Here is a 21,838-nt window from a genome sequence, read left to right as displayed (position 1 = left end):
TCTAAGAGTCTCTCCATGTGTAACACTGAAAACTATATCAGTTTCTTGGAGTGGTATATAAAAAAAAATTAAAAAAAAAACGGATACATGCCGTTGCATAGAAAACTCAATTGCAAATTAAGTTTGCATAATTATAACCTTAATTAATAGTGCAAATGCTATGTGATGCCTGCGACTGATTTAAGTATTAATGTTTGGAAAGTTTGGTGCAAGATTGCACCAGCTTTTGTAGCCTGACGCAGTTTACCACAAACCACAAATCGCAGTGCATCCTCCAGCCAACATTATGCCCACAGCCTGTTTTATGTGCAGCATTTTCTGATGATGCTCTTTTTCATGTTTGAAGAGCAGAAGTGACGTGTGAGGCATTGTTTCCCTTATTGAACTACCTCCTCGGCACGCCATGAAATTAAGCTGACGGCTGTTTATGACCCATTAGTTTAAAATCGGTGTGTGAAAGCAGCAGTCTTCAGTCAGAGGACTCTTCCGATTCATGGCAAGACTGACCGCTACGAGAGGTCTTCCATATACAAAGCATCATTATCCATAATCATTCTTTGAAGATATTACATTTAATTTCCTTTTTGGATAAATGAAATAGGGGCGCACCGATAATTCAGCCAGCCAATAAATCGGCCGTGATTTCCTTAATTTTGGGAGATCAGTGATTGGCTGATACTTACATGTGGAATCGATTTAGCCAATCCTCGACAAAGGTCTAAAAGTCAGCCAGTCACTGTCCTCTTTTGCTTTGTCTGACAAATCCACTCATCATGTCAGGCCTGCATGTCTGAAGTTAACAATAGTCAACCCACTGTTACAAACTCAGCAACTTTCTTGCCATATTTAGCAACATTTCAGACAAAACCATGGAAAGCTAAATTGGCAGGTCAGGCCCTTTTGAAGATCAGTAATCGGCGATGGGCCAGAAAACTGCGATCCGTGCTCCCCTAAGAGGAAATAATCTCTGCATTTGAATTTAATTTTAACTTGATTTTCTGCACTGCCTGTCTTTCCCACATGTTCAAAAGCATTGTGAAGGTAGATGTGCGTAATGTTTCAGAATTTGGTAGCAGAGGAAGCATAATATAACTGTTGTTTTTGGATTGCAGTTGTTTGTCATAGCACCTTTATTCAACGTCTGACATTTCCTGAGCACATAATTAACCTTTTATTCTTTGTCTGTATACATATAAAACTTACATTGTAATATAAAAAATTTCAAGGAGATACAAATGGGGGTATTGAAAACAGTATGATGGGTGTAGAACACAAATAGTTTAAAAAAAAAAAAGTCATAGCAATATGTAATACAAATACCATAGATAGAAAATGAACAGACCTATACACATCTCTAGTGCTCGTTTGTACAGTTTATGTTGCAGTTTCTATTTTGGTCCAGTGTCACTGGATTCACCACATGTGGGTTTGCTATCAATGAGATAAATAACACTGGGTAAGGACCTGTCTCTGTTAATAGTAGAAGAACACTTTGTAACACTAAGTATGCTAAGCAAGACCAAACTTCTTTTCTCTCATATACAGACTGCTTTATAGAAAAAGTGCATTGTAATGGAATATATTTAGCAGTTAAAAGTACATAGTTGTATTTATTTTTTTAAGCAACATTACAATATAGTGGTGTTTTTGTGCTTGTTGGTAAAAGTCTGTTTTAATGGACATAACCAGCAGGTGAGAGCCTGTAGCAGGATGCTGAGCTGTTGAACTTCATGGAAAATGTCTCCTCTTCAAGCAGAGTTACCACTTTCCAGGGATGGGAACCCCACATTCATACCAGCCCACAAATGGATGTGATGTACGCCGGCCAATGACTCCAAACGTAACTGGCTCCTGTCTGTAGGCGCGGTAATATCCTGTAATACAGAGGATAGAATATTATTAGGTCTTCAAACCCAACCATACACTTTTGGTGAAAAAAAAAAATCAATAGTTAATATTTGCTAATATTTTTCATCTAGCAAAATTCAGAAGAAATCAGCTAATTAATGATTTAAGAACACCGCCTCTTTTTTTTTTTTTTTACAAAACCTGCGTATTTCACCCTGCCAATACAAAGCAAGTGTCCATTCAAATTTTACTTTGCATTTGTGTGCGTAACATAGATTAAAAAAAACAACAAAAAAAGGAATTCTTCTGTCTTGCAGCCTAACTATTTATAGTCAGTCTGCATGGAAAAAATTAGAAGTCACAAGCCATGTGTGCAGCTGTTTGTGTTTACCTTGTGCTGAAGGCAGAGTTTCTGAGAGGTAGGCTGGCCCTGTTCTTCCATCCTTGTGGGAGTCCACAAACTGGCAGTGGTCCTCACCTTGGCCCAATGTATCTCCTATACTGTAAAAAGGCTCTGGGGAGTGGAAATTATTCGAAAGGTTGAATAAATCAAGTTTGTTTAGGAGTACTCCACACTTCTGAGTTAACGCGTTACCTCTCAGGCCGTCTCCCATAAAGATCTTGTAACGTAGAGAGTTGCACAGAACGACACCCACAAACTTTCTGTACCACGTCCGCTTGACATACTGACTGCCCTTACAGCTGCTGTGGACTGGGTTATACTTGAAGGTAAAAGGAATCCAGATTGGTTCGCCACCTGATGAAATGAAAAAAACAAAAAAACAAAAAAAAACAAAAAAAACAAAACAAACAGAAGATGAGTTGTCTTGCCTGCTGCTGAAAAAGTGTGAAGAAGAAAAGTTGTCTCCACAACATGTGGCAGTTTTTTTAAAGTGGCAGAATGAAAACGGCATCAAACTCAAAGCAAGCATCTAATATTAGCAGATGTTTTATTAATAAACTCAGAATGGTGTGTCCTAAAAGAGAATTGCACATATACACGTCAATGTGCCTTGTTTCATAGGAGCAAAAATCTGTCGGACGACACATTCCTGGGAGAGCTGTGGTTGTTTTTATATGTCCCTTAGAACAATAAAAAAATTGAAACAAACAACTTAAAACCCTAAATTGTTATTTTTTCCCCCTCAAAATTTACAGCCTCATAATACTAAGATGGTCAACAGTGGACATTTGATATTTATCTAATACATCTATCAGTGTTGTGTTCAAGACCACCTAACCCGAGACCAAGACAAGACCAAGACCAGAGTGTATCGAGACCGAGACAAGACCAAGACTTTTGGGGTCCGAGACCAAGTCAAGACCAAGACCAAGGGGAGTCGAGACCGAGTCAAGACCAAGACCAGCAGCCTGCGCTACATGACACAATAAAATGTAAAATATGATCGAAATTGCTTCTCAAAATAATCTGAAAGATCCATATTACCATAAAACACCTAGATATTAAATACTTAATACATTTTACCAATATTAAATATTCCATTTATGTGCTAAAAAGTGTGATGATCTCGTGCCAGCCCTAAAAACATAACGCCCTAGGCATTTGCCCATATTGCTCATATAAGAATCCACCACTGTTGCACCATTAAACATAACAATTGAGGCAATGCCCTGACGGTAAATAATGCTCAACCATGAACACTGACCAAGGAGCAACAAGCAAGAAGTAACCAAACAGAAGGCGCTCACCGTGACTGTTTTCACTCTCTATCCCAGTACATGAAGCCAGGTAGTCTGACACCATGGCAGACATTACAGCTGCCACTTTGAACAAAAACAATCAAAGAGCAATGTGCATGCTCTGCGTGCTCTTTCGTTCTTGTGTTTTAGTTATTTGTTCATTTAAATATTAACGTACATAATAAAAGAAAATAATGATGCAGTGTACACAGAGCATTATAAGAACAAAGAACGGGTGTTCTGTCAGGTCAGATCACGGTGTTCTGTCAGATCAGCATACGTTGTCAGATAGTCGTACGCTTAGCTCAGATATGCATACGCTGTCATTACCATATGATTTTATTTAATCAGCAACATAGAATCATGACGTAGATCTGTTATTAACAGTTGTATGGCATCCTGACTTAGCGGTTAAGTGAGTTTTACACGGGCGTGTGTTGTAGTTGACTCCAGCTGCAGCCAGACCTGCTTTAAATACACTTTGAAACCATGACAACACGTGTATATCTATATAGTTATCATTGAAAACAATTTAATGACTTATGTTCATCATAACTTGCTGCGTATGGTGAACTGACAACTCCTCTGACGGTCGGATTTCTTAATGCATGTATGCTATCTTGACAGCGTATGGCTATCTGATAGAACAACGGCTCTCAGTGAGTGACACTCCAGTCCTATCTAATAAGTAAAGAGCCGTGGAGAAGAATCGACTGTTTCTGAATGTCACATCACTATATTGCAGACTTTTGGACATAGCGTTGTCCCATATATGCGACAAGTCAGTCAACACCTCCGCACAATAATTCAGCACAGTGAGTGATAACATTTTTCATCACAATGCTTATGTGTCTCTATACAGCTAGCTTTGCTAACATCACGTCAACGGAGCTTACCTTCTTTGAGCTACTTTTCTAAGTGATGAAAAAAGTTAAACGTTGTCCCCACTGTCTGTGAAAGCGAAGCGCTGCTGAGTTAGCTGTGGCCATCGGATTTCTTACTATTTATGCAGCGCTATTATATTACTGACGATTGGACAAACATTTTCTGCCGCTGAGAGGAAACCACTGCGCGTGTCCTGGAGCGCCGTGCGCTAGTGAAAGGTGGGGAGGGGAGGGGGAGGGAGAGTAAAAGGTGGGGAGGGGAGGGGGGAGTAACAGAAACACGTGGTTGCTTGGATTTTAATCGGTGCGTTTTGCATCCACTGAAAACAAAGATGTTAACAAAGTGGACAGAATGCTGTACGTTTAGTGATATTTTCACAGTTGCCGTCTTGACTGGTCTTGAAATAAAATGCCGAGTCCTCAGCGCCCGAGACCGAGACAAGACCGAGGCCAAATGCGGTCGAGTCCGAGACGAGACCGAGACCATCAAAAAATGGTCTTAAGACCGGTCTTAAGACCAAGACCAACTTCGAGTACCACAACACTGACATCTATAATGTCACTGAAAAAAGAACGGTTAGACCAACATTATACATAGCCCCGACAGATTTAGGCTTAACATTATTTTTCACTTAACCAAGGTGTTTGTTCCTGATAGGTTCATTATTAGCAGAAGGACACAGTGCAGCAATGAAGCATTAATAATGAATAATTTTAAGCTTAAATGTCTGGAGTTGCGAAAGAGCTTGAACTTGCATCCACATGCTTCCATACTGAAGGTTCAGGGTAAAGTGTTGGGGGGATAAATTTATATCTTGGCAATCTGTTTTACATGAGTATCTATAGTGGAAAAAATAAAGACTCGCCCAGTCTCCAGGAAAAGGCTCCTAAAGGGGAAAAGTCTGAAACATGACTTTGGTTTCACTTTTAATAAATCAGTACATTAGTTCACATCTGTCTTTTGTCAATTAACATAGACATTTAAAAAAAAAATACTACTTTTGAAATCGCATAACAGTGAAGAGACTCACCAGGTGGTCTGTCAATGAGAAGAGGATCATCTGAAAGGAGAAATATGACAATGTCATTCAAAACGAAAAATGAACTTTTAAATACTGAAATGAACATGGAAACAAGGATCACTAATCTCTATTCTCCTGTTCACATCTTGTATCTTCACTATCATGCAATACACACAACATAGAGAGCTGGTTTGAATATTTCAACACTGACCAAAAAGGATCTCGATATGTATTTTTTTGCAGACATACCTGACTCAGTGACATAGGTTAGTGTCTCGCTGAATGGTCCCAAACCAAACACATTCTTGGCCTGCACTTTGAAGTAGTACCTGCATTCAAGAAGAGCACAATGCTGAGATTTAATGAGGGATTCAGTGGCTCCAGTGTCATTCTGCCCGATGTGTTATGACTGGAAAAGATAATGAGTGCAGCAGATGACTTGGCACGCTTTCGTTGCTCCGATTCAAGGGCTTAGAGAAGCTATTTGCGGAAAGGACCCTAGGGAAGTGGGAGTTAAGAAAAAGGTGATTGAGAGTGAAAAAGAAAAATTTACAGAGATCGACTCACAGATAAGTGTACAGGATGAATACAAAAGTGAGGGGGAAAAAAATCCTGTGGAAAGAGTGAGTCAGTTAAATAGATTTTTAATTGTTGCGCGCAAATGAAAAAATGGGGACATGAGGAGAGTAGTCAACTGAGACATTTCTGACTGAGAGCTTTAGTACATGTCACACATTTTATTGCCGAAGGGCAAAACAAACTCATGCACCGAGCGCACCCTGTCTCTACATGGGAGATGAATTATAAAGTCCTCTCACAATGAAAACACAGCAGATAGCTAGAAGCGTTTGCAAACTTTTCCACTGCAAATGACTGATTTATGCAGTATTTTTCTGACTCTGCAACATTGCATGGCCACATACAGTATATTCATGGTCCATCACTTTCTACCCAAAAGGTTTCATCATATGCAGCCACAAGCCTGGATCCAATCACTACAGCCATATGACGACATTGACCAAAATGTTTCTCAGCGCGAGAGACAATAAAGCAAAGCAGCTGCTGAGAGATGATGTAATGTAAAAGGCAAAAGGAAGGAACTGTGTCCAGCGAATGAGAGACAGTGTTAAAACAGAGTGCAAAATGCTACACCAACACAATCGAGTCATTTAAGACTGATGTTATTTGGAGTGACAAAATAATTGCATGTGTAAGTAGTCAAGAACAGATTTTATGAACACCTGTATCCAATTATGTATCATAGGTTTACCACAAGTAAAAAAAATGTTAAAAAATGATTTAAATGAATGTTTTCATATCTGTATTGTGGTGATCTCTGAGTGAGAAAAACATTGTAAAATGCTCTGCAGGACTTAGAGGAGTCTAAAATAACACAGTATCAGTGAGGTTCGTCTATCATTCTACCATTTAGTCAGTCCTATGAAAAGTAGGAATTTTCCATGTGAGGATATGCAGGGAGGTGTAATACTGCTGTGGTTGAATACTTCTGGCAACCAACGGGAGCTTTCAACTTAAAAGAAAACACAATACGATCTTTGGTATATAGTAGCTGCCAGGAAGGAAAACCCAACTTGAAAACTTGTGGAAAACTCCTGCATGCAATTGTGGCGCTTGGTGGCAGGTGTTTGGTAAGAGCCAAACTGTATTTTTCAAATAGTATGTGGGTGTAGGCATGAGACAAGACAAGGGTATATTGTAAATTTGACCACAAAAAGCCCAATTCATGCTATTTTAAGCAAAATTGGAAGAATATATTAATATACAATATAAATATGTGTTTTAGTCACATTGTTTAGCCTTTGCTTTATATCTTTCTAAGCCAAAGAACAAAGTGATACTTACTGTATCCTTTATGGATACAGTAAGTATCCATAAAGGGATATTTATTTAATAACCAACCAATAAAATTGGAAAGCAAAACATAGTGTTTTGATTTAGTTACTGGGCCACATGAGATTCTCATGGAAGAATTATCTTCAAGGAAAATTACTTTGTTTCACAGAATCATGGCATATAGATAGATATTTCAAACAAACTCATAATACCATCTAATTGCTTTCATTTGAAATAGATGCTAGTCCGTTGCACACAAGCTAATTAGCTTGCTAATTACTGAAAGTCAAATATTATTATTTCACTCGTGCTATGTCTAACTTAGATTTATTTTATTTTAAATGCATAGTTTTTTTTTTATGCAAGCCCCTTGAGTTATCCTGTGTATGATTATTGGAACATAAATAAACATGTCTTGCCCAAAATCTGTACCTTGAAAAAGTCACCAAGTTTGTCTTTCTTGTAAACAAGGGAAAAATGTAGCAACATCTTTTCTGCTATCCAAGCAGTAGTGCACAGGAGCATGTGGGTAAGAGACAGACCTGCACTTTTAATACTCTATCCAACAGGAAAAAAAAACAAAAAAACTCTAGCATTCTCTTGCAAGTTCTCCAGTACCTTTTCTTTTTTCTTTTTTAGTTTTTGCCATTTTGAAGCCGTACCATTACATAATGTTGGTAGATATTGACGTATTATTTAATGTTAAGTAAAATATGGTAAATGCAGACTTCAAAACAGATCAAACACTGTCAATATAAAAAACTGTCAATATAAAGATAAGTAAGCTGTGCTGTTGTAGAAAATGGGGTAAACTTTATGTGGACGCTGAACAAAAATCTGTTAAAGACTTTCATAGGCTTTGAGTTTCCAGCAGCAGCTCTCTTGGGTTTATGTTTACATTATTGAATTGTTAAAACAGCGGAACAAGGTTTTGGAAACTCTGACACCAGAAACAGACAGAGCTAGCTGTATCTGTTAGTGAGGGTTGGATAATAAGTGCTGTATGTGTTGACATTGTTCAATTTTCTAAGCTCTCAAGAGAATTTTTACAGCCATGTGTCGCATTAGGTTTAAATCTGTTTCTCTGCCTGCCTCCATTTACCCAATTTACCGAGAAGGCTTTTCTGAATTTTACAGGGTCCAGCTCACAATCTACTCTGAGTTGCATGAATCTGGTTTGACATACATGCACTTTTATAAAACGCTGGAATGAAAACCCCACAGAGAGATCAGCTTACACTGTAAAAATATCAGAACCGAGCAGATCTCTTTAAAATCTGGCTCTTCTTTTCATGCCTCCCCAGTCGCAGGTTGTTCGGTAAATCACTTGAACACCAGACATGAACCTCTCGCAAAGCAAATATGCATGAACTCCGCAGGGGTACAAACACAAGCCATTACCTGGAGTTGGGCTTGAGATTTTCCACAGGCAGGTGGGTCCCATTGGAGATTCTGGATGACCACCTGTTGTTGAGGACGTCGTCATAAGAAGCACTGTGGACCATGTAACCTTTAGGAAGCAATGCAAAAGTAAACTGTAATGCTTTTCTTCAAAACACATTTTATATTTTACTTTTGATGACTATTCAGAATTTATTTGATAGCAGTTACTTAAAAACAGAGTAAAATATACGCGTACTATTATGACATGCCAAAATGCTTGAAAGGAGTCTTGGGTTTCTTTAAAAATGAATAAAGTTTCCTGTCTTGCTTGGCTGCACTGAGTATTCCCTAAACGCTACTCAGTTTCTTCAAGTCACGTGACCCTCAGTTATTCATTTGAAAATTGTGGCAACCACCTCTGCAACACACTCAACTACCGATTGAGTCTATTGGACCTCCTGACTTTTCCATCTATTTTAACTGGAGCTGTGCCAAAACAGCTGGGCGCTCTCTGTGTAGAAGGAAAATACCAGTGACTGTTTTTCTTCTTTCACATTTTTATTCCCTCTCTGATGTACATCAGCCTTTATAAGATAGATAGACAGACCGACGGACAGACGGATGGTTGAACGGACAGACAGAATATCTAAAATTACTCCACATTTGGTTGTAAAGGGAGCAAAAATTGGATAGAGAAACCTTTTCAATAGACAAGTTACATGCAAAGTTCAACAGGCTGAGAGGAGAGGAAGTACAAAAGGAAGAGAGAAAGAAAACACAAGTAACAGCACACCATCTATCTGTTTTACACATCAGAGGATGAAGTCGTCCACAGCATGACCAGCAGACTGTGTTTGTCTGCCAAAGGAAACACACTGTTCCTCAGTATGGCCAGACTGTTACCCTGATAGCTCAGAACGCCTCATACAGTTGGTTGTTTTCTTCCGATTTTTCTTTGTTACATACTTTCCTTATGTCATAATGCAGATCGACAGATTTTATTTTATTTTTCTTTAATCTTCCATGTGAAACAGTAGGAGTAAAGCAACCATTTTGCAATGTGTTCATTTAGAAGCGATTTTTTTGGTTTTCGCAGAACACTTCTGGGACCAATTCCTCAAAGTGAGTCATGAGGAATGCCTAAAAACATGTTAAACGGATTTGCCAAACCGCAGTAAAGAGGAGGTTGATGAAACAGGTTCCATTGAGTTGAACACTGGGGATCCTTTTTTGGCTCCTGTTCTTAAGAGCAAAACCTCACCTGTGGAGCTTCATTGCGGAAATATAAACCGACGTGACAAGGCCACGGGGATGGTCTCCACAGCAGCACAGACATTCAAGAGTTTTGGAAACAGACATGTTTTCAAAGTACATGGTGCTCTGCTAATATTAAACAGGGACATAGAAATGATTGCACTGATTCTTTCAAAGAACTAGTAACACCAAGGGACAGAGGGCACGCTCCTATGTCAGTGGATGTGCCTCACCTTCCCAAAAATCAGCACGGCACCCTCTGCTAGTTATGGAATTGAGGATTACACAAAGATATAACATAATGATTAAGATGTAGTGCATTTAAACAGGTTTTTCATTTTTTTAACCTTTGTTAACAACTAACAGCTGTGTGTGGCTAAAACGAAACCAACTATTTGGTGTAAACTCTGGTAAATAGAGGTGTTGCTGGTAGAGCCAGTGATTCAAAGTTGACAGTACGTTTGCTTTCGTCATTCGAAATGTGGGGGGTATACTTGAGCAAGTACAGCTTTGTTATTTTGTGAAATAACTCCTTACCTGACACCATATCATCCTTCAGAGGTTTGGCCCAGTCCAGGATGATAAAAGAGTGACAACCTTCCATGGCAACCACGGTGAAGTTTTGAGGTTTGCGTTTTGGAGGCTGGTTCTGATTGACTGCCATGCGGTCCTTCTCCATCAAGTTTTCCAGGACATCTACTTGAAGGTACTCCAGAGCCTCCGTTAAAGAGCAAGGTGCACCTGGGTCCTTCTGGATGTAGTTCACAAAAGGAGCTGAAGGCCAAAACAGGGTTATTTATTTCATGCTGATATTGGACGGGTCTTAATACAGATATGTCTTTTTTAAAATAAAACTCTAAATTACTTTTCCAGCATTTCCAGATGATGTTCAGGAGATGAATAGTAAACATTATAGTTCAAAGTCTAGGTCCAAAAACATCATAACTGAAATATACAACATTAATTTGTATCAGTTACAATCATTTTCAGGATAGCTAATAGATAAGCTCTGAAACAAATTATGACAAAAATATTTTCACCTCAGATATTGAGAATGATTAGGGAATATTTTTTTGAGTAAACTTTGTTCAGACAAACCAGAAATCAAAGGCTGCAGGAGTCTCTGTCAGACACTTTCTTTTTTCTCTAAAGCATGTCAGGGGACTGGCAAGCTGCTGATGTGGACCTAAAAATATTAATCTAATAAACTTGGAGGAAGAAGTCTCCACGTTGAGCCAACAGACTCATCTATCTGCGCTGAGGCCAGACACGTTGGATTTTATGATTTCCATTTTTAACGTGGAAGAATGATGGCTTTCACATGGTCATGTGAATTATAAATCTGTGGGTGTTCAGCATCGTTGCATCATTGCAGCTCGCCTTTGGAGCAGATTCATTCATATTGTATTTATAAGGACATGGTCATAAATTCTACTTTTTAAAAGGCTCCTCTCAAATATCAACATAAACGAAAGTGACAGTATGCATTTAATCTGTTTGTAAGTAAAAAAAATAGCCATTAGTCGAGGATAACATACTGTAGAGGTTCATGTCAATGGCCCTCTCTGCAGGGAGAGTGATAAACGTCCTTGATGGACCAAAATCTGATTTTATGGTAACCAGATGTCTCGTCACCCCCAAAAATTGCTGGATGTTGTTGAAATTTCAAAAGTCAAAGTCAGTTGGATAGCCGTTAAATACTACAGAGACTGTGAGAACAGTTGTGCAACACCTTCTTTCACTTAACAAGGGGTTTCTCATGTGCAATTTACACAAACAGTTGTGACATACTGCCTTCATTTTCTAAGATCGAGTTTAAATATTGGCTCCCCTCAATCAAACAGATACATCAACACAGACACATTTAAGAACATTTAAGAACATACACACTATCGAAAAGAGACAACATTTTGAGCTCAAAGAGAGAATTATAGATTTTTTTTAAATCATTCTTTCTAGCAATAAGTGTTGGATGGAAAATTAATTTTCATTCACTGAATAAAAAAAATGTGACACATTTTCCGTGCAGCAACATGCAAATAAGGTAATAAATACCAGACTGTATTTTACTTATCTTGCGGAAGTAGTTTGCCCCAAAAGAATATAAATCTGACTTATTATTAATCAGTAGTATTCATCGTGAACACAGAAATTTTGTTGATTGAAATTCAAGCCTTTCTGCTTGAATCCCACCCAGCAGTAAGGCTTGAGTTGTGTCCTTTAGCTAACAGGAAACACACACACAAAAAAAGACTTAAGCAATGAGCAAGAACTGCGAGAAAAATTCAGCTCATATTAACTGCTCACTTTATTAATACTCTGACCAGCAACGTCACATTTGAAGCCACTTAAATCCACTTGAATTCTGATGCTGAATTTGAATTTCAGTGAGCCATCGCCACCGCCTCTAAATACCTTAATTTAGTGAACTGCTGCCATGTCATTAACTGATTTGCCATTTGTGTTGACAAGGAATTTAACAGGAGCATCTAATGACGTGACTGGTTAATTTGAGTACCTGTGAAGCGCTTCTTCCCGCTGAGATCAAACTCCGATACAGGACCTCTGTTGGACACCCTCACTTGTGGCTCTATAGTTGGGATCGCTGTGGTAGTGGTAGTAGTTGTGGTGGCAATTGTGGTGGTAGTTGGTGGTAAGGTGGTTTGCACCAACAGTTCATCTAGAAACCGTACATGTTAATCAGTACTTAATTAATTAATTTACAATATTTTTGCCCAAACTAAGCATTTATCTTTTGCAATCTTCGCAATGACTATAAAATGAAAATGTTAGACTAGTTTACTCTACTGTGGACAGATGGGTGAGCTTGCTTTGCTTGTAATCAACATCTAAAGCTGTAATTTTGCTGCCCATATTTTCCGTGCGTGGATCAAGAACTATTTCACAACTCTCCAAACCAAACAAACCTGTAATGACATTTAATAAGGTCCTTCCTCTTTCATCCCAGTTTATGACCTGGGCTGCACCAGTGCACCGTGCTGCTACATCATGGTCCACATACATGCTGACCAGCATGGTGCATTGGCAAGAAAACGTTACGAATATTTCGAAACTCAGTGAGACTTTACTGGCAAGCCCAAACCAGAAAAAAAAAAAAAAGAATATTATGAGCAACTAATCCCCTAAAGCAACCGAGTAAATGTAAGTTCTCACACAAAACAGTCCCTGCAGTTTTTCATTCAGCTTGCTGTTTGGCAGAAGCTAGGTTCTAGCCATTATATAACAACAGAGAGTTTAAACAGCAAAATACATTGATTGAAATTATAAGCAAGGACATTCATTTTAGCTTAGGAACAACGTGAGGCTTTTGGAATAAAAAAGTGATTCAAAGCAGGCCATAGTGGATGTGATCCAGGACTGTAGTGAGAACTTTGATCAAGCAAAACAAATGCTTTCAAGAAAAAAAATTAAATAAATAAATAAATGAAGACCACAGGAAAGGTCAACAAAGTGGAGAAGGGAAATGTTGGCAAATCATTAAAACAGAATTGTGTGACAGACAACAAACAAAGAATCATGCAGTGCAATTAGTCAATTCAAGCCCTGTGGTAGATTGGTCCGAAGCCAAACACAGCCAATACCTTTGTCAAGATTTAAAGCATCAGGCATCATGGCCACTGTAAGCATAGGATCCATTTCCATCCCTGAGGATTCCTCTGTCAGAGAAGTAGAACAAGCTGCAGCATCAATCTCACAATTGATTTAAAGTTTCTGAACCAATAATAACAACAAGATATGTTTTCACTTAAAAACAGCTTTGTGCTTGTTATTTGACTTGTTTCTATGTGATGTAATTGCATTTATTGTAATTAATCCAGACTGAGATTATATACAAATATGCAGTAAATAACATGAAAGTCCTGTTATATGTTTATGCTTGTTTCTTGGCGTATTGTAACACCAATGACAATATGCAACTGAAAGATTGTAGAGTGTTTAACCAGTCTGTGCTGTGACCGTAGCCAGCTTCCACATGCAGAGACTTACATGTGGCTTCTGTGGTCTTACTTGAATGCACTCAGATCTGTTATACACACACCAGATCACACAGTAATATACAGAGTAATGGGACTCTGTGGATACAGACAGGAAACATTCACAGTCTTGGCCTGGGTAGTTTCAAGTTCAACTGAGTGAAGTCATACTTTTTGTATGCTTATTATTTTCGGTGATTAATTTGACTTCCCATTGGTCAAAAATCTGTTAATGTTGTCAGTGTGTGATATTTGACTAATGCAACAAGATAATTTACTAAGACATCTCTTGTCAATATGCCTGCAATGTTCTCACCTTCAGGATAGCAGTCCAAAATTCCTTCTGGATCAAGAATTGGATATCCAAATTCATCTGTTTTGGAGAAAGTTCCTGGTGGACAGGTTGGGTAGGGCAGTGCAGTGCTAAAATCCTCCGTGGTCCAATCTGTGGTTGGTTCTAAGGTAGTAGTGGGAGCCAAAGTAGTGGTGGTGGTGGTTGAAGTTTTGGGAGGAGGCACATCCAAACCAAGAACAGGTTTTCCTCCAATCATGAGGACCTTGTCTTTGGGGTTGACCACAGGCTGGCTGTCTCTGCCATGACCAAACAAAGCAATACCTTCCTGGCTTACGAGGGGGCTACCCATATGGTCTGGTGGCATATGATAGAAGAGGAGAGAGGAGTGTATTTTTAGAAGTTTCAAATGTAAAAACTGGATCACATTTAAAATTCTATGCTCAGGTTGTAAAATAAAAGCAATAAACATGGAAAACCAAAGCTATTTAAAAGTATAAACAGCTTTAAAAGCTGTTTTCAGAGACTTGTGATTGGTTTGCACCAAATCACAGTCGTTTGAATTGGTACAATTTTCTCAGATCTTTGAGGTTTATATGATACTTAAATGAAAAACAAGCAACAAAATAATATCTAAAGTAGGCTATATTACCAAAAATGGTGCGTCCATCTTCTCCAAGGACAACTCTCTTGGCTTTGCCTTGTGAGTCCTGAAGAACTTGTCCATCTTGGTTCATGAGAACGCCTTTCTCCAAGTCAACCACCTGCAGCGAATTTTTTATTTATTTTTTTACCAAAGCATACATTTCATGTATACCAGGCTGGGAAATAAAAGTTCACTAAAGCCAATAAAAGTTTGTTACCCATCTGGTTCCATCAGGCCCAGTGATGAACTTGTGTCCAACAGCCTTATTGCTTCCATGAGAGGAAGTGGTGTCTTTTCCACTCATTGCCGTGAGATTGGGCTTTCCATTTTTACCTACCAGTTAAAAGATTTGAGGCAGAGTTTACTACAATCATTGAAGTTTAACAATTTATCATTTAGAAATTAACCTTTAGTTCAAGTACATTCCTATCCATTATATTTAAAGTGAAACAGTATTTGAAAATAGCACAAACAGTATTTTGAAACACGTACAAATACCAAAAGACTTTACCATTTCCATTGCCTGGCTTGAATCGTCCTCCATTGTTTGGGTTCCCTCTAACTATGGGATAGCGAGTCCTACCCCCCTGATTCCTAAAGGTGTCTCTGGATGAAGGTAAAGACGATCTGGAATGTGCGTTTCCACCTGTTGATTCTGTATCTTTCACAGTAGCATCACGATCAGCGTCACTGGCAGAGGTAAGGACTGGTTTGGGCATGTTTAAGGAAGAAGTTGAAGATGAGTCGGGTGCTGACCCGCCAAGCCGAGAGTTCTGCACTAGATGTGGTCTGACAGAAAGCCTTGATCCAGAAAGCTGCCTGCTAGCTATCAGAGAAGACCGAACCCTCCCATTCGTTCCTACGCCAGAACGACGAATACTTGGACTTATTCCAGTAGAAGTTCCCGCTCTTGCCCTGGACGAAGTTTCTTTTGTAGCCACGCTCTCATTGTTTTCTTCATGTCTATGGACAGATGGTGAAGCAGGATTTGTCTGGACAGATGTTAGATCTGTAAGTTTCCCATTCCTCTCTGTACTCAATGTATCAACATTTTCACTCATATTATCTTCACTCTTAGACATTTCTTTATGGGTGACCTCACTGAAGTCTCTTAATGCACTTGATTTCTCAAGTGAAAGGGAGCCAGAATTTGAAGACATAAACGTTTCAGAGGAAGAAACTGTTGCTGGATTTCTGGTGTCACCAGTTACGGCATGTTGATTGGGCAAAGAAGACTTCCCAGAGTTCAGTACAACACTATTTTTCATTGAATCAGGTCTGGATGTGATCTTCAGATCTTCAGTGGTCTCTTGCTTTAAAGAAACTCCTGAAGCTCCAGCTGCCCCTGAAACCCTAGTTGGTGTCTCTCTTAAGAGTGGTCTCCCAGCACCAACAGATGATGACACCCTCGTTAAAGGAGTCCTGGCATCCTGCCGGGGATATGAAGTCCTTGAACTCGAGGTAAATCTGCCTGGATATTGACTTGCTAGCCAAGGAAATCTTTCGGCAAAGGAAGAACTAATTCTTGTACGAGGACCCACAGTTTTTTTATTACTACTTTCATCTTGTCTGTCTTCTTCCCTAATGTCTTGTGTGGTTTGAGCTCTGGAGTTCAAAGTTGACCCCTCAGCTTTACTTTCTATATCATCTTTATTAGTGTAGTCAGTGTTTTCAGTTCTCTTGCTGGGAGAAATGTCTCGATTAGATGATGTGTCTGAACCCCGTGAGTTTTTGTTGTTTTGTGAAGTTGAAGAACTATGTCTTTCTGACACCGATTGAGAAGAACCTGATATATCTCTATTCAAATTGTGGATTGGACTACCATGTGATGTGGATGCTTGACTGTCTTGTGAAATTTTAGAGTCGTGAGACCTTGACTCTGATGCGGGCTGTGATTTGTCAAAAACCGATGAGTCTGATGTTGTTTGACTGTCCAGTGTGCTTCTTGAAGTTGACTTGGATGATTTTGGATCAGAAGGATTTGAGGTTTCTTGGTTCTGACTTCTTTCTGTTAATGTAGAGTGGGTTTTATCTGAACTACCTGTATTTGATATCACCTGATTCTTACTTCGGCTTGGTAGATGAAACTGAGTGGTCACAGCTGGCTTATAGCCATTTAGCAATCGAGTTGAATTCCCTCGAAAGAAAGATCCGGGCTGTCGTCGGCCATGACCAAATCTTGAACCAAAACGAGAGCCAGCGTTACTGCTGCGCTCTGCCATGGAAGAGCTAGTATCGGTCGGTGCAGACTCTGTCTCCTGCGAATTGACAACGACCAAGGGCTTTCCGTGTGTTAAACTGTTTCTAGTTGAAGTTAGGTTGGGTTTTTGGTGTATTTTTGCGGTCTCGTGGTTTGTTGACTCAATGTTGTCCTTTTTACTTGGTTCTGATTCTGGAACATGTGAGGAAGGCAATAATGAAGTGTGTGACAATGATGATCTGGAGGAAGAAGAAAACGAGTTCTCAGAAGAGGAGGAAACTGGGGATGTTGCAGAGGATGATGAGGATGAAGTTGAAGATGATGAAGATGAATCAGCGGATGACACAGAAGAAGTACTTTTAGATCCAGACTTTTGGTGGACCCTGATCTTGATTGGCCTTCTATTCGGTCGATATGGACGCTTAAATGCAGATTTGGTCGTGGAGGGTGTCAAAACCTTCAGGCTGGGTGTTTCTGTAGTGAGGGGCTCAACATCATAATCAACTTCCTCCTCAGACAGAGGGGAGACATCATTGTCCAGCTCTTTTGTCTCTGGCACAACTGTAGTTGTTTCTACTACAGGAGGTGGTGTTGTGGGTTTTTTGTCATCCACCTGTTCTTCATGTTCTCTCTCTGCTCCTCTTGTTGAGCCTCTGTTTGCTGTATTTCTGACTGAACCCCTGATAGAGGAGAAGATACTGTGATAAGAGCGTGTCTGGGAAAGTGGACGCACACGTCTGTTGGTATTGTGTGGCTTTGGGGTTGTAACTGGACCCTCAGGCACCTCTGTGGGCTCGAGGTCGGATTTCTTATCAGTATCCTGTTCGATTATAGGTTTACTAGTTGTCTGAGTGTCCTTGGTTTTTGAAAGTGAAGAGGCAGTACCGCTGGCTGGCAGAGACAAAAGTGAAAACGATCAAGGAGTTATGACGTGTGATTTTCAAGGATAAATGTATGGATATATTATGTAGAGTCAAATGTGTTTACACCGTGGCATGGCAACACTGAAGGCCTTGCTCTGTGGTCCCATTCCTCTCCTGTTGGTGGCTCTGATCTTGAAAATATAACGCTCTCCTGGTGTCAGGCCATCAATGGTGGCTTTGGTGGTGCCCTCCCGATATGTTATGGTTTTCATCCCGAATGGTTTAATAGCAGGGGCGTAGGACAAAATGTACTCTGTGTGGATAGAAAGCACAAACATTCAGCGTAAAGCTTAAAAAGATCCCTCCGATTTTAAAATCCAGAGCAAAAGGAGTTTCCAGCCTTTGTGATCCGATCAATGAAAAGTTCAGTCAACTGAGGTGAATTCAGATTAGTCATATGAAAGCTCAAAAAGAGTTACACAAAAATGTTGTTCATTTGTAATCATGTAGGTTCAAAGTGTCATTGTTTACGAATTCAAATAATTCCCCAGCTGATAAAAAAATAAAATAAAACCATGTTTCTAAAATGTCTTCTTAGATGCAAAAATTAATCCCTTTCCTGATATCCTTACATCTGCAAAGTAGAGCAAAGTGGGCCACAATGTCTTGACTCTGGTACAAATATTTTACTATCACAACTAACTATAGTAGCTTTTATGGCACTGCGTTGTTAGGTACTCTGTATCGTTGTCAATCTTGCTAAAACAAGTATGAAAAATGATCCCAATCTGCTGTGTGTAACAGGCTTATACAGACTTTCAATCCATTTTTAAGTATTTTAAATGTCTCACTTGATGAAATTAGCTTCATTAAGAGAATTTTAAATTCAGATTAACAATTTTTACCCATAATCCATTATAAAAGTAATGCCAAGGGATAGTAGAGATTCGAGAAAATGATACATGGCCTTTCTCTCCCGGCCTCACCTCTTATCCTTCCGTTTGGTTCTTCTGGAGGATCCCAAGTTGCAATCACAGCAGTTCCTTTTCCTCTTAGTGGCTTGACTTCAAAATTTTCAGGTGGCCCAGATGGCGCTGTGAAAGAGTGGAGAATAAAATAAAATAAAATCAGGAGTGAAAAAAGCAGAAGAACGTGATGCATGAAAGGTCAAAGCAGGTTTCTGAAGTGTGTGAGAAAGTATAGCTTGGACTGAACAAAATACAGCTGCCTTATATGGACAGAAAATGTCCCATGGCAGTTTGTATGGAGCTGCAGATGCAGATCTGAACTGGAAGCCAGGCAATAAATTCTGACATTCCAGTGAACCACAGCTCAGGAGCTCCTGTGACATAGCAGAACCGCTCCAACTCTGACAGAGCTGCAGCCAGAAATGTATATCAAGAGACTTGTATGCGGCGTTTGTAATGAGGTGTAGCATGAAGAAAAAAGGAGAAAAGGCTTAACAGGTTTCTTTTTTTTTTTTTTTTTTAGCAAATGCTCTGACAATACATACCCGACTCAGGAGTCCGTTGAAATACTGAAACGCTCCATTTGCCCTGTTTTTCTCCTTGAGAGATCCTGACAGAGAACTCGTACATGCCGTCAGCGGACAGGGTGTCGATCATTATTCTTCTCTGGTTGCTTTCCTTGTACTCCCAGCGTGCCGATTCTCCCTTCTCCCTGAACCTGACTGTGTATGATCTGGTTAAAGAGTACATGAAGATGCTCTGTTACAATGAGGGTTAATTTCAGCTCATTTTCTGCCTCAAATTATTGTCTGTCATTTAAAAAAAAAAAAAAGGTTATACAAAGCAACAGTTTTTAAAAGCCCACCTGGTTGCCCCGGGGTCGACTTTCCTCATTTCAACGGCAGGGTCAACCCAAGAGATGAGGACTGACTTTGCAGACATGACCCTGACACTGATGTCCTGGGCCTCATATTCAGGAGGCTCTAAACAACACACAGTTTTGCAGACATCAAGTCAAACATGTTTAGGTGCGAACAAGCTCATTTACTTGCCACAGGGACTTGCAAAAGTATTTATGGCACTTTTCACATTTTGTCGTTTCACTACCACAAACAAAAATGATCTTATTTTGATAAAGAGCAATGGTTACTCTAGAAGACTAGCAGAGAGCAACACCATAAATCTGGTCTTTATAGACGAACAGCACGACAAAAGCCTATGGTGAAAGACAACAACAATAACTTCTGTTTGTGGTTTGCCTCTAGACATACAAGGCAGACAGTAGCTGTTTGAAATAAGGGGCTTTGTTCAGATAAAATAAACCAGGCCTACGTGAAAAAAAAAATCATGCATAGGAAATAAAAGCAGTCTTGGCAGCATCCTGGTGGTCAGAGTTGATGTGAAGATCTGTGGGACAAAACGCAGGGCACTTTGGAGGAAATTTGTAAAAGACTGCTTTGTTTTGGTCTAATAAATTACATAAAGTTTGTGGTTGTTGTGACAAAGAAGTTCAAGTGGTATGGATACTTCTGCTTGGTTTTCTAAATGAGCTTAATCTGGGTACCTGGTGGGGAAGTTTTGGCTGTAGCTGCTCCATTGTTGGGTAGACTCTGCCCAAGGGCCTTCTGTGCCTGCAGTGACACCACATGAACGGACTCAGATGCTATGAATAGAAAAGGATACCAGGCACGGCCAGGGTTTACACTATGAACACTAAAGATAGCCCAAAAAAATGTTTTTACCTAGCAATCTTATCACAGAAAACAAAACAAAACAAAACAAAACAATCCCTGGTTATCAGTTGTACAAAATGTAGGTCCTCTTACTGAGTTTTTGTGCTTGTCGGTTTCTCTGGTCGGCCTGAGGCTTGGTTCGCTGCTGGCGTCTTCTTTCTAACAGCGGGGTTCCTGGCGAAGCTTTCTCAGGCTGTCTTGGGCCCGAGGAGGACTGAGGCGCCCTCCTGTGTGTCCTGGTGAAGGCCGCACCCGCAGGCTGAGTGGTTCTGTCCACCCTGGTCTTCCGTCCTGCAGCAGCAGAGTTGCTTCTGGTTGCCGTCCTGACAAAACCTGCTGGTGGACGACAATGAACTTTAGAAAGATCACTTGAGTTCATCCCACCTTTTGAGTCCCCCGTAACTCAGTTCTATACAGAGCATTGACTTGAACTTCCCTTTAAGGCCTTCTTGAGACTCTAATATGGAAAATGACTGCACCTTCTGTTCCATTCACTACACATTTGCTTATTATTAAACATACATATTCCATTCATCCTGAGGTCACGGTAAACATAGTCATTTACACTAAAAGGAAAAGATGTAGAGCAACAATGTGTCCCCCTGTCATCTGTCCCAACTTCTGCAGTTCTGCTGTAAATTTGTGTCTAATCCTAGTAGCCACTGAGCTTTGGGAAATCTTTTACACATTGACTCTCACGGCCAAGCAATCTCCTTCTTTTTGGCTGATGCAGGGGATCATCTGGTTGATGAAGTGGTAAGCTAAAGACCTGCCAGAAGACGCATGAAAAATAAAAAAAAACTTTCCACTTTTCTTACTCTTGTTTTCTTTTTTCTATTATTTCATGATCATTTCCTCATTACTGCAATCAGAGGAAAACAATGAAAGAAAATGTCCTATCAAAAAAGGAAATGCACAACAGGATGAATAATGTCAAGTCAGCAAACTTGACAGGTGACATTTGAAGAAAAACAAAAGGTGAAAATCAATGTATTTATCCAATGTCAAAGATGGAACAAACTGGAACACTGTTTTCTGCCCTTGGTGTCTGTTTGTCGCATTTCCTGCCAGCACAGCTGAGCTGATTTTTCAATAGAATATTCTGCTGTCTTACATATCAACCTATGGAAACATGACCTCTTTATTGAAAGACAAATAAAATGCTATGTTAAAGAAGCATATAGTCTACCACAAG

General features: G+C 39.7%; 1 protein-coding gene across 5 annotated transcripts in view; it reads right to left on the bottom strand.

Annotated features, from left to right (window-relative positions):
* Positions 1–1,112: 1,112 nt before the first annotated feature.
* Positions 1,113–21,838, bottom strand: part of fndc1 (fibronectin type III domain containing 1) — a 34,821-nt gene continuing 14,095 nt past the window's right edge. Inside the window, exons 4-22 of one of the 5 annotated variants that reach the window (XM_014971821.2) lie at positions 20,737–20,979; positions 20,475–20,573; positions 19,776–19,893; positions 19,456–19,643; positions 18,929–19,036; positions 18,067–18,255; positions 15,391–17,970; positions 15,097–15,212; positions 14,886–14,997; positions 14,258–14,590; positions 13,549–13,623; positions 12,465–12,626; positions 10,484–10,720; positions 8,711–8,819; positions 5,705–5,784; positions 5,465–5,494; positions 2,444–2,605; positions 2,240–2,362; positions 1,113–1,874 (exon numbers count right to left, since the gene is read on the bottom strand). In XM_014971821.2, the coding sequence (XP_014827307.2) occupies positions 1,759–1,874; positions 2,240–2,362; positions 2,444–2,605; positions 5,465–5,494; positions 5,705–5,784; positions 8,711–8,819; positions 10,484–10,720; positions 12,465–12,626; positions 13,549–13,623; positions 14,258–14,590; positions 14,886–14,997; positions 15,097–15,212; positions 15,391–17,970; positions 18,067–18,255; positions 18,929–19,036; positions 19,456–19,643; positions 19,776–19,893; positions 20,475–20,573; positions 20,737–20,979 (5,180 nt within the window). In that variant the 3' untranslated portion in view covers positions 1,113–1,758. Of the gene's footprint in view, positions 1,875–2,239; positions 2,606–5,464; positions 5,495–5,704; positions 5,785–8,710; positions 8,820–10,483; positions 10,721–12,464; positions 12,627–13,548; positions 13,624–14,257; positions 14,591–14,885; positions 14,998–15,096; positions 15,213–15,390; positions 17,971–18,066; positions 18,256–18,928; positions 19,037–19,455; positions 19,644–19,775; positions 19,894–20,474; positions 20,574–20,736; positions 20,980–21,838 lie in introns of all 5 variants that reach the window. The other 4 variants (XM_014971822.2, XM_088001985.1, XM_088001986.1 and 1 more) reach the window with 4 other exon arrangements.

The sequence above is a fragment of the Poecilia mexicana genome, unplaced genomic scaffold (assembly GCF_051168715.1).
Source record: "Poecilia mexicana isolate PSO_F unplaced genomic scaffold, ASM5116871v1 scaffold_21, whole genome shotgun sequence".
Taxonomy (NCBI): domain Eukaryota; kingdom Metazoa; phylum Chordata; class Actinopteri; order Cyprinodontiformes; family Poeciliidae; genus Poecilia; species Poecilia mexicana.
This window is presented reverse-complemented; position numbering and strand designations above follow the sequence as displayed.